Source organism: Megalops cyprinoides, chromosome 1 (assembly GCF_013368585.1).
Source record: "Megalops cyprinoides isolate fMegCyp1 chromosome 1, fMegCyp1.pri, whole genome shotgun sequence".
Classification (NCBI taxonomy): domain Eukaryota; kingdom Metazoa; phylum Chordata; class Actinopteri; order Elopiformes; family Megalopidae; genus Megalops; species Megalops cyprinoides.
The window spans coordinates 19,652,343-19,664,899 of NC_050583.1; the positions used below are offsets into that span (position 1 = coordinate 19,652,343).

The window sequence follows — 12,557 nt, forward strand, 5'->3', positions numbered from 1 at the left end:
GTTTGCAGTATGGGTGGTCCACTTCCAATTCTGTAGTGAAAATGTGGCCTCTTCATATTGTTTGTCTACTATTTTGGTCGTGTAAAACGTTAGGAGATGATTATCTGGTCTTACTGTATAATGCCTACTAATAAATCTGAAAACAAGACAACTTTGCTCTTTGTTGTAACCTATGTTAAATGAAATACATTTTTAATACAGTGCCTTCCATATTTATTTATCTTGACAAAACAGTGACAAAAAACATGACAAAACTACTTAGCAAATATCTTTTGATAGATACAGATAGATATGGATTGAAATAAAAATAAACTTTAATCTCAATATAGGTGTACAGAGCAAAGTCATATTGTTTACAAATAAAAGATTTTCTTCCCCAAACAATGCATATTTTTGCATGCTGATACCAACTAATACCAGGTCACCATTAAAGGCACTTACATTTCCTCTGTATGCTCAATTGTCTGTTCACTCTGGGATGCAGGATTTATCACATTGAAGCCATTCTGTACATTCTTATTGCTGTCCTTCTGCCTGGATTATTTTAACAGCAATGCTGTAGACTTCTATTCCTCACTCCCTTTCCTAACTGTTACAGACCAAGTGAAAAGAAGCAACATGAGGAACATGGAGTAAGTTTACTGTGGAATAGTGCTTGTAAAGTTTGTTTGAGGTGGCCCAGATTGTAACATGGCTTCATGGTAAGTTTAACACGGCTTAATTTTCATGTTATTTTTTTCATGTCATTTTCAGTAATTTTAATGGCAGACCTATTTAGAATGATACTGTGAATACTGGAAAATGGTGACAGTATTGTTAGTCAGGGTGTTTAGACATGATGACTTCAAAGTCTGTAAATGGTGAGTATTTGCATGTCAGAATATGGGATGCTGTACATTTTCACATTCTATTATCAAGATAGCCAGCTATTCAATGATTTAGCTGGCTGATTTAATATAATGTAGACAGCAAACAAGAGTAATTGTCAGCCTTATTTTCAGCCTAGATAGATTACTATCTAACTAACTTAGGCAATTGTGAAACTACAGTACCAGTAAAAAGTGTGGACATACCTACTCATTGAAGGGGTTTTCTTTATTTTTACTATTTTCCACATTTTAGAATAATAGTAAAGACATAACACAAATGGAATTATGCAGTGACCAAAAACTGGTAACCAAATCAAAATGTACATTTTATGTTTTAGATTCTTCAAAAATATTTTTTAGAATATTTTTTTTTTGGAAGGAAATTCATACAAAGGCATCTACTTCATTATTTATACTTGTCTAGGAAACAGATTTCAAGAAATTAAGTATAAGTCTTTAGATCAAAATTTCTCTGAATGCATGTTTGCAATCAGGTGTGTCCAAACTTCTGACTGATACAGTAGCTAAGTAAGGGACCAGGTCACTCGTTGAAAATAAATTTCCATAGGTAGCTAGCAAGCAAGAGCAATCCATTGTCAAATGTATTTTATAGCTAGCTGGCTAGCAAATTTATGTTTCAATCTTTAGTCAACTCTGGTGAAAATAAAAATAGCTACTTAGCTTGCAGGGTTCTATAATTCAGGAGGAACAAATGGGTTTACTTATAATCTGCCAGTAAGGCTTATAGAATTCTATCACTAATGAAATATTATGTACAATGTCAGTGCTGGCCAACCTGTGGCCCTTCAGAGCTTCTAGCTCATAAAGAAATGGGCTAATCATGAGCAAGGTTTGGGTCATCTCTGTCATCAGAAACACTGAAAATGTTTGTGTCTCTACTCAGCTGTGTGAAGGACACCTTGGTGCACAAAACGTACCTGATACAGATAAGAAAGAGCAGACATCAAGGACCAGGATGTGGTGGAAGTGTGTCAGAAATGATCTAAGATTTCTGCTGACATTAACACTCTGACAAATATTTGAAGTGACTCACACGCATGAGAAAATCATTTTTGTCTTTTTTTTCCCCTTCATAATGCATTATTTCTTACTTTCATAAAAGCACATTGAAATGTTTTGAACTTCAGGGATGGCTATAATAGGAACTTACAAAAATACACCAGGTGACACAAAATCACATTTTATCTGAAGGCAGGTAAGTAAAAACAGTATCACCCAATATGCGGGGAGTACCAGAACACACAATCATTTCAATTTATCAGCACTTCAGAGAAAAGAAAACACAACTGTTTCTTAGCTAACTTGCTTTTTAAAAGTAAATTTTACCCAGGGTGCAACTGTATTTTCTTGCTTAGATAATGGGATAAATGTGCCTTTGTGTCCTCTGTTGACTGTGGAGGCAGCGATGTTTTTTATTTAGTCCAGCTGGTCTGTAGCTTTCTTTGGTCTGTGAGGATATATGGCAGAGAGAGAGAGAGAGAGAGAGAGACTATAATTCCACAATCTGTATGTTATTGACAATTTGATAAACAATTAATTAAACAAAAGTCTTTCATTAAGAATTAACAAAAAATTCATTACTTGGTATTACTTACATATGCAAAATTAATGAATGCAAAACCTAACAACACCATCAACATTAACATGTATCCATTATGTTTCTGAGGGCTTACCCTTGTGCACCACCACGCCAGCACGCCAATAAAGGCACAGACCACAACCACACTCACTGTCACGCTCAACAGGAACAAAATGTGATGCAAGATGTGACTTCGATTGCAGTCCTCCTTTGGGTCTCTCTCTGGGCAGGAAATGATAAAAAAAACTGTTGACATATGTACTTCGTAGGACTGAAAAAAGGTACCTTATCCTAGCATTGAACTCATCTGAAACACATCTAAGATTAAGTTTAAGGCTGCACTGTGATAACACCACCCATCATCCCGTTTTGTAACTCCTCTCTCCCTTATCACTGTGTCTGGCCCTCAGCCTGGAATGGTCCTCTGAAATACAAGCCTTAGCAGCATGTGTTTGTTCAATGCTCAATGCTCTGGTAATAGGTGCTTGTCTCGGTAAGCGTGCAGCGGTCTGCCAAAACCTGAGACCACGGCCACACAGCACAGTGTTGAGGATGTGGTCACTTGCTGGTTTTGATTGTTGTGTCCCTGCATTTGGTAAGAGGTTTCAGGAATGATACAGGTTTGCAGGACTTTCTAAAGATGAAGGTAATTGGAGTGCCGCAATGCAGCTGGAATGATCAGCTCAATCGATCAGCAGCAAGGGTTGGGCTCCTAATGAATACATATTTCAAAACCAATACACTGATCAAACCATGGCCTCCTTCTCACAGTGTTTTTCTGTTTCTCCGTGTACCTCTGATGATGATGATTGTGTCATTGCTCTGGTAGTATGTCGGTTCTGTTCTTTTTTCATCAACCTGGCTCCACTTGCAGTAGTAGCCATCAGTGTCTTCCACCCTGAGCTGGGACAGATGTAGGGTGAAGTCACAGCACTTGCCACTCACAGACAGCCTGTTCCGGTACTCTGGGCTCACAGTGAGCTTATTGCCAAGGAATGAATAGTACAGCACTTCCATATCCTTGGAGTAGTGTCTTCTCAAGGAGAGCCCAGCTGGACCAGGAATAGTGCTTGTGCACCGTATCTCAGCAGTGGAGTTCACCTTCATAAGAGAAATGGCTTTTGGGCTCTGAGAGACTACAATAGATTCTGGAGGGGAAAGAGGAGAGGTCAGGTCAGTCATAGGCATGTTGGGCAAACGGTAGTCTTCAGGATATGGACTCCATTTCCCCGCCTGATTTTGCACTGACTCCACTTAGTTCCATATAAGACTGAGCAGTAATGCTGCACCCTCTGTGGTTTAAGGAGAGGCAACAACTGGCCTTTCCCACACTGAGAGCTTTTTCTCATCTGTCTGAGTGCTGATTCCAACACTGCTGCAGTTGACTTTTACTATAGGTTATTATTTGGCATAATCTGAGATACAGTATGCTTAGTACAAGCACGGGGAATTTGTAAAAACAGAAATTAATTCTTTGCGATATTTTTCAGTGATAGTGATCAAGGGGCTGCTTCTGTGGACTGTAACAGCACTACCCTCATGTGCTCGCTCAGCTGTTGCAGACAACAGAAGTACTGCATGCTATGTGTGTCACAGAGTCAATTTCCCTTACATAGTTATGCTACAGAATGCAATTATTTATTAGAAACGGACAAGATCTTCTGAGCTAATCTATGTGACTGTTGTGTGTTCATCTAGAGTTTGAATGAGTTTGCACAGGTATTGCCTTCTCTGCTTGTGTGTGGATGTCTCCACACCACGACTAAAAGATTAATGTGCATAGAGGTATGGTATTGAACAAGAACACTTTACTTCACACTGCCATTTCCACTACCTGAATTGCATTGATACAAGAAACCTCTTTAAACCACTGGCTGCCCTCCCAGTCTTCACTGTTGACCAGATCACAAACTACCATATAAGTTAGAGATATGCCCGTTAAGAAAAAAAAAAAAAGCTCCCAATCACATGTACATGCATCACTTTGCACAAACATGAAGATATTCAGTGCAACTAGTTTGAGCTATGTCAGTTTATGTGTTTTTTTTTCGCCATGCGTTAACCTCATACATTAGCTAAATGATTGCATCATCAAAAAGTTAGGCATTTTGTGATCCCTTTGCTTTCCCTTTAATAAGGCAGTTATCCCCAACTCGATTCGGAAGAGGTGTACAACACTGCTCACTCACCTGCCTTGATATTTACTGCCAAAGTGGAGAGGAGCCCCACCACACAGGTCCACAGTAGAGGCTTCATTCTGCTGGCTGTGCTAGAGGTGAGAGAGCCTTTCAATCAACTGCCTCACAGTGCCCTCACATCAGAGGCTAATGCCAAATGACAAGAAAATAATGAGAAAAGACAAAGAGACAGTCATTTCCTCTGTCTCTCATGTGATCAGGAAGTGTGGTTTCTGCTATTTCGTATTTGCCTGGTAGCTAGTTGTGTTTTGAGACTTCAGTGCTTTCGGTCAGAGGTTGAGTGTGTGCATCAGTGTGTCTGTAAATAGTTCCGATTTCACACTGACATTGAAAATTAAGTGAAGGCATTGCTTTTAAGCATTTTGGGGCTGTTCTTTGAAGGGGAATGAGGCAATTTTTTGACAAAAATTGAAGCAAATGTGTCTGTGTCTGCAGAAATCTAACATCTAGCAGTGTGAAACAATTTAATTTGTCCTAGGAATCTAAAAGCCAAGGTTATAACAAATAATGTAACAATGATTGAAATATGTGTGTATCTGTACATATATGTTCAGGGTCAGTGGCTATATTTCCTTTATTTTAAACAAGGACAGACCTGTCACATCTGCCAGCAAACATTACATTCACATTTTAGTTTTCAAAAATTCAGTTTACAGTGAAAACATTAGTAAGAAGTATACAAGGTACTCTTTATTTGTACAATGCATTATTTACAAAAGGCTTCTGTGTTCTTCAGAAAAGAGAAATGTTCTTAAATTTTTAAAAAAGAAAAAAAGAAATGTTCTTAAATTTTTGCAACCTCTGACAAAACTCTCAAAGCCAGAATTTATGATTACACCGTCTGGTTCAGAAGTGTCCCATAGGAATGTATCCAATTTTTCTTTGTGACACAGTGCACTATCAAAGGCCAACCAGAGCCCCTGTGGAAACAGATAAGGTTCTCTGGGCCTACACAGTCTAGCTGCGCAGGCCATAAAAGTTCACTTTCTGAATGGCTACATCCTGAATTATTTATGTTTCCTCGATGCAGGAGTTATGTACACATAGTTGTCTAAAGCCATATGCATGTCACGACCAAGGCAGGATGGGGAGAACATTGAGCTGGTGTATAGAAGAGACTCAATTCAGAGCTCATTCTATTTCCGTAGGAGCCCTATTGCTTGTTTTTCTGTGCGGGGAGAGACACAGCCAAAACAAGCAAAAGGGCTCCTACAGAAATAGAATGCTGCTGGCAGGGATTTGGCACCACTGAACACACAAAGAAATCCACGTTGAATACGCAAGTAATGGAATTAATGTGTTCATAAGTACACTGGTTGTGTCTATACATACATGTAAGGTTTACATGAACAACATACATCAAGGATAAACATGGATGCTTGCTTATGTACTGTATCTATTACATGTATCAATGCATACACACACAGAATTTGAAATAGAATTTTCCGTTTTCAGTGATGTTTATGTACATATGAGGTATATTTATGAGCATGTCCAACATGCCTTTCATGAAACTTAAAAGGGTGTGTAAATGCCATCTTAGATCTGAAGAATGAAAAAAGAAAAAAAAGTCATTTTATGGAAACACATGTGAAAATATAATTTAGTTCATATTAATGTACTTCTGTATATGTTAATATTTACCTATGGTAGTATGGTGGATGAACAGATTGGTTTGTTTTGTACCCACAAGAAGTTTGCACACTGTAATCATATTTTCCCTCATCCTGTTTTCTAGTGTTATTTATCTGAAAGAAAAAGTTCAGAGAAGTGCTGCTGTCCTTCTGGTGGGAACATGTGAAGCGACCTTGATGAGCAGGGTTAACTTGGTCACTGCTACAAATCTTTTCAGAGTCTCTGAATCACATGGCTTTCCTAAATGTGATATCTGAAGAATCGGTGCATTTTAAGGAACAACACCTACATCACTGCAGGCATTTTACTAAGGAATTTCCTGTAATAGTCTCAGTCTCAGCTATCCAAAATGACAGAAGTACTGTAGAATCATATTTCTGCATTCAGAAAAATGTCTTTCATCTTTGCTAATACTACTTCATTGTAAAGTACTGTCTAATTAGCCATGAGTACTATGCGGGCTGACGGTATAGCATAGCGGTTATGCAGCAGGACTTGTAACCAAAAGGTTGCTGATTCGATTCCCCAAGGGGGCACTGCTGCTGTACCCTTGAGCAAGATACTTAACCCACCATTGCTTCAGTAAATCAACTGTCTCACTTGTCCTTAGATCAATTATGACCTGGGTTCTGCTCAAGGTTTCTTCCTATTAGTCAGGGAGTTTTTCCTCGCCACTTTTGCCTTTGGCTTGCTCTGAGGGGGTATCAGGCCTGGAATACCGATGTAAAGCTGCTTTGTGACAACTCATGTTGTAAAAAGCGCTATATAAATAAAACTGAATTGAATTAAATTGAAATGATAGCACTTCCTTGCCAGTCTGGTAGGAGTAAGAGAGAGAAAATGACACTGTGAATTACAAAAAATTAAGTTTCTTTTATTTCAGACAAAGTTCAGACAGGGATATCACATCTTCCAGCAAACATTACAGTCACATTTTAGTTTTCACAAATTCAGTTTACAGTAGAAGCATTAATAAGAAATGTACAATATCATCTTTGTAATTATTTACAAAAGCATTATTTAAAAACAGCATTTTAAAAGGAATACATAATATTAACAAAAGAGACAAAAGTTTGTGTGTTCCTCAGAAGATCTTGAGAAGTGTTCTTTTGTAGAACATGACAAAAGTCCCAGATTATGTCACAATCTGGCAAGAGAGATCTGAAGTGCTACTTACAGTGGTTAATTCTGAACAATATGTTGAAATTGCATACTTACACAAACAACAGATAGTAAACGTTATTTAAACATAGGTTATAAAAGGTATTCTTTGTGATGCAGTTCATTGGCAAAGGCTGACCAGAGCCCCTGTAGAAACAGCTGAGGTCCTCTGGGACTACACAGTCCAGCTGCACAAACCACATAGGTTCAGTCTCGGAATGGCTACATCCGACTCCCTGGACCTTACTGACATTGACAATAAATAAAAATTCAGTGTTTGTGGAAATTTCACCGAGATTGAGTATTGGAGTGTTGGTGATAACATCATAGAGGGCATTTTTAGCCTCTTCAGCCTAAGCTGATGTCCGCCTTTCACACCCAGCTTGATGATGTCCTGTCATTGTGTATTATACATCCTCCATAGACTCCATTACTGATGTGCTCTGATGATAATGACATCTCCGCTTTTTCCATACAGCGAGAACCACAGCTAAAATGATCAAAATAGCTGTAACAGCTAAAATAGGAACGATGTAATTGGACTGCTGTTGCGGGGTCTGAGTAGGATTTGGCTCCCTGTCTGTGGTATCTGTACCTGCATTTAAGGATTACATGAACAAGTTATGTCAGGAATAAAAATGGCTACTTCAACATACGTCGTATCTATTGCAACATATGAATTCTTACACACATAGAATTTGAAACTGAATTTCAACAGTATTTATGAGGTACGTTTATGGGCAATAAATATATCCCAAATGCCTTTGATGAAATGCATATGGGTGAATAAATCATAAATACTTCATATTATTCTGAGTAAACAATAAGTAATAAAACACTTGTATGATGTGAAAAGAGAAGTGATTACCTTTTTTTTCTCCTAGGGCTGGAGAAAGAAAAAAATAAGTAGTCATTTCATGGACAGACATTTCAAAATATAATTCTGTTTGCAATGTACTGCTTTCAACTTTAATATTTACCTATGACGAACAGACGAACAGGTTCATCTTTCTTGTACCCACAATTAGTGTGTACAGTGTAGGTATATTTCCCCTCATCCTGCTTTGTAATGTTATTTATCTGCAGGGATATGTTCAAAGTGCTGCTGTCCTGCTGGTGGGAACATGTGAAGCGACCTTGATGAGCAGGGTTAACAAGTTTACTGCTGCAAAGACTTGAGTTTCTGAACCACACATCATTCCTGAATGTGACAGGTAAAGAATCCCCACATTTTATGGAACAATTCAGCATCGCTGTGCTGCCTGCTGTGCTGATGAGGTTACTACACTTCACCATTATATCTGAAAAACAAACAAACAGAAAGACAACAATTAACTTACCATAAAAATAGGATAGAACATACATGACTGCTGGCATGTCAATGAATAATTTCCTGTTATAATCTCATCTTGAATATCCATCCAAAATCCACAAAAAAGCTATTCTGAATCCAGATGACTGTCTTTCATCTTTGCTATTATTATTTCATTATAGTGTACTTTCAGATAAGCCTTAACTACTCTGCACCAACCAATGTACCAGTGTGTGATTGCAGGCATTGTGCCAGCAAGACTGTATCTTTAATCAAGCTGACATTATAGATCCAGGATTGAGCTTTTCTCTTGGAGCAAAGGTCAATCATGAAACTACTTACTGTTAATGTTGCTGTTATAACTTTGCTCACTACAAAAATCATTACTTTCTGTGCTTAGAATGGTTACACTCACCAGCCCCAGCTCCTGACAGGACACTCAGGATAAGGATATACACATACGGTGTTGACACCATCTCTGCAACAGATGTATAACTTCAGCTGGGGACTCCTAAGAAAGCAAAAACAATAATTATGTTCATTTGCATTGTATGTCTAAAGCATATCCTGGTCCTATTTTGTTTTCTCATCTATACCAGTTTCATGTAACTGTACCACTAAATAACACGAAATATGGAACACTGAGCTAATTCTTTACTGTGCAAATAGTCTACATGACATACTACTATTTATACCAAGGGACAAAGATAAAATTACAGGTATTCCTGATGTAAACTAAATGGTAAATGTTAGGGAGCGCATTTGTCATTACCTGGTGGCAGTATAAACATAAACAGTTAATTACAGAAGCAGTACAAAGTCAACCGACAACTGCAAGCAAAAGAGAGTATCATAAACAAAACCTACTTTAATTTGTAAATTTTTTTGTCTTATATAATGACACAATTGTGGTTTGGCCATAATTTCATATAGACAGTGCAGAGAGACCTCACACAGGATTAGGAAAAACTGAAAGCACTGAAGCTGTGACAAGTTTGGAACTTTCACTGTCTGAAAAGCAGCTATGGAATTCTATGTGAAGTACTGTCGCATTTCTAAGAAGTTACAGAACCAGACTAGTATTTCCTTTACTTCAATTGGTTTTTTTAACCTGTCTGCACCTTCACTGCAGCACATGTATACAGCACAAGTTGAAGGTTTGGACACACCTGATTAAGATGGGAAACATGCACTCAAAGACATTTCTAAAGACGTATGGCTTAAATGCTTGAAATTTGTTCCACAGACAAACATAAATAGTGAGCTTTATCCTTTTGTATGAATTTCTTTTTCAAATAAATAAATAAATAAAATATTTTTTGGCTATTTTGAAGAATCTAAGATTTTAAAAATAGTTTATAATACTTTTTGGTCACTGCATTAAATTTGTGCTATTCCATACTGTTGATGTCTGTTATTCCAAAATGTGGAAAATAGTAAAAATAGAGAAAAGTGTGTCCAAACTTTTGACTGGTACTGTATATTATTATGCTCTCACACAACCACAAGATTAATGCTTATATCTGGATTTGTCATAGGACTAACCATTTTAAGTGAAGGCAATGCAGTGAAGAAAACAAAATGAAGAAAAAAAATACTATAATCTATGAATACAGTCACATGCATCTTAAGCTACAACATGCTACATGGTGGTCTCAATACAGAACTGCAGTTAAAACTGCATGTAAAACCCAAGTTAGGTAAATATAAGTTCATCATAACAAATAAGACAGGGTAAATGGGATAGTTGTGGCAAAACAGAACAATTACTATTTGAGAAGACAGCTATTTCATGTCAAATAACACATTTCCTTTTTTGTATGAAGCTATATTTTAAATAATTCCTTCCTGATTTTATCAAATCGGGCTTGGACAACAGACACTAATTACAAAAATGACCAGTTTAGATGATTGGACGCTTTGCGGCTCTTTGACTTAAAATTAGTAATAATACACTTTGTCATGACAAATGTGCAGCTCTCTGTGTGACCAATGCCTGACATACTATTCTATGAATTCTGCTCATTCCAAACTGTGATTTAAGTAACGCGCAAGCATGACAAAATGAGTAAGAAAAAGGCATGCCCGTACAAAACACCCAACTGAGACATGATTTGAAGGACATCAGCTCTGATGGCAAGCAACTCCAACGATAAATCAGGAGCATTAATGACCCGAGCATGATCTCTGTCTGCATGATATCTAATCCTTTTCGCCATACTGTCCTACTCTCTGACTCACCCATACCCAAGGCTGATCAGGTACAAAGACAGGAAAGTGACACTCAGCAACTCACAGCTTTGATCCGTTTTAATCCTCACAGTCAGAGCTCTCCCGCACGATGCAAGAAGATGAAACATTTCCCTCTATTTTGAGGTTAAAGAGAGGAGGAGTGAGGGAACACTTTCAGTTTCAATCTGAACCAGAACAAATATCACACCTCTCTATGACTGAATTCTACAGCCAGGCCAAATCAAATTACTGTCACAAAGCCCCATTCATGCATTGAATCATGGAAAAAACTAGTGTAAATGTTTAACAATTAATTTATCCACACACTGTAAGCCTCCTGTTCTGGAGACAAATCATAGCACAAATCAGAACATAAATTCACTCAGTGGGTTATCAGTAAATATGAAACAGTAGGAGGCTGAGGGTCTTTTTCAAAAAATGTATTTAACTTAATATTTGCTCTCATCTTAATATTTAAATTTTTGATCTGATGAGAATGGGGGGGGGGGTGTTTATACATAATAGACAGTATTATCTCATACACAGTTTTTTGACAATGCAAGCTTTAGATTCATAATCTCTTTGCTATGTTACTAATTAAAGCAAAACTTGTACATCTGTAAGAAATTTACAGGTTTTTTCAGCAGTTGTATGCTGACAGAAACGGAGGTGAACCATTTTCAGTTCAGATTTACTGATTTTCAAACTGGGCTGATACACACACAAACACCTTTTATACATGACACAGAAACAAAACAATCAAGTATTTTCATCTTTTCCCCAGTTGAATATGAATATGAATTCATATTTAATTTAGAACATGTTTTTGACAACATAGCATCTCTGAAATGCTTCACAATGTGAATGAGTTTAAAGCATTTAAGCTGTTTTAAAGGTACCTCTACGCCCTAGATCAAGCTTTTGATACCATGTTTACATTGCAATTGGCATCCAATCCACAAAAATAACAAAGACATTTGTAATGTAAATGACAGTGATTTAAAAACAATAACAATAACAGTAACAAAAGTGTCTAAAATAAAATAACACTGCACTCTAGTGGCTTCAAGGATACATGACCACCAATAACAAAATTTGAATGTAGGCACAGCAACAGGGATGAGGGATTATAAAAGTTTCACTTATACTTGCAACCTAAAAGTTATGTAACTAAACATAAATGCTTTATCTGTGGCTGTTCAGATGTAAGTTGGAGTTGATGTATAAATTATGAAGTATCTATTACAAAAGGAAAAAGAAACTCAACTGCTGAGACAGCATTATAGGTTCATTAAACACAAGTGTGCAGCTTCTTAAAGATGTATTACTCAATATGTCAGAATGTGACACAGACACAAGTAGATTTAGTACAATCAGGTATATAGCAAAAGCCAAATGAACAATGATTAACTATACTAATCTGAGAGTCTCTGAAAACAAGTCAATTATTTACTATGTGCTTTCGATTTAATATGTAAATGTTACTGAAGCTTCAGACTAAGAGGTCATCTGGAAAAGCCAGTACACCAGCACAACAAATATCCTTCATT

At 37.2% G+C, this 12,557-nt stretch overlaps 1 protein-coding gene across 1 annotated transcript; it reads right to left on the reverse strand.

Moving 5' to 3' along the window:
• Positions 1 to 2,022: 2,022 nt before the first annotated feature.
• On the reverse strand, positions 2,023 to 4,778 carry LOC118772417. Its single transcript, XM_036520724.1, has 4 exons — positions 4,659 to 4,778; positions 3,264 to 3,617; positions 2,564 to 2,691; positions 2,023 to 2,337 (listed from the first exon to the last, which is right to left on the reverse strand). Exons 1-4 carry the CDS (start codon positions 4,723 to 4,725, stop codon positions 2,242 to 2,244), a joined length of 645 nt encoding a protein of 214 aa, XP_036376617.1. The 5' UTR covers positions 4,726 to 4,778; the 3' UTR covers positions 2,023 to 2,241.
• Positions 4,779 to 12,557: the final 7,779 nt, after the last annotated feature.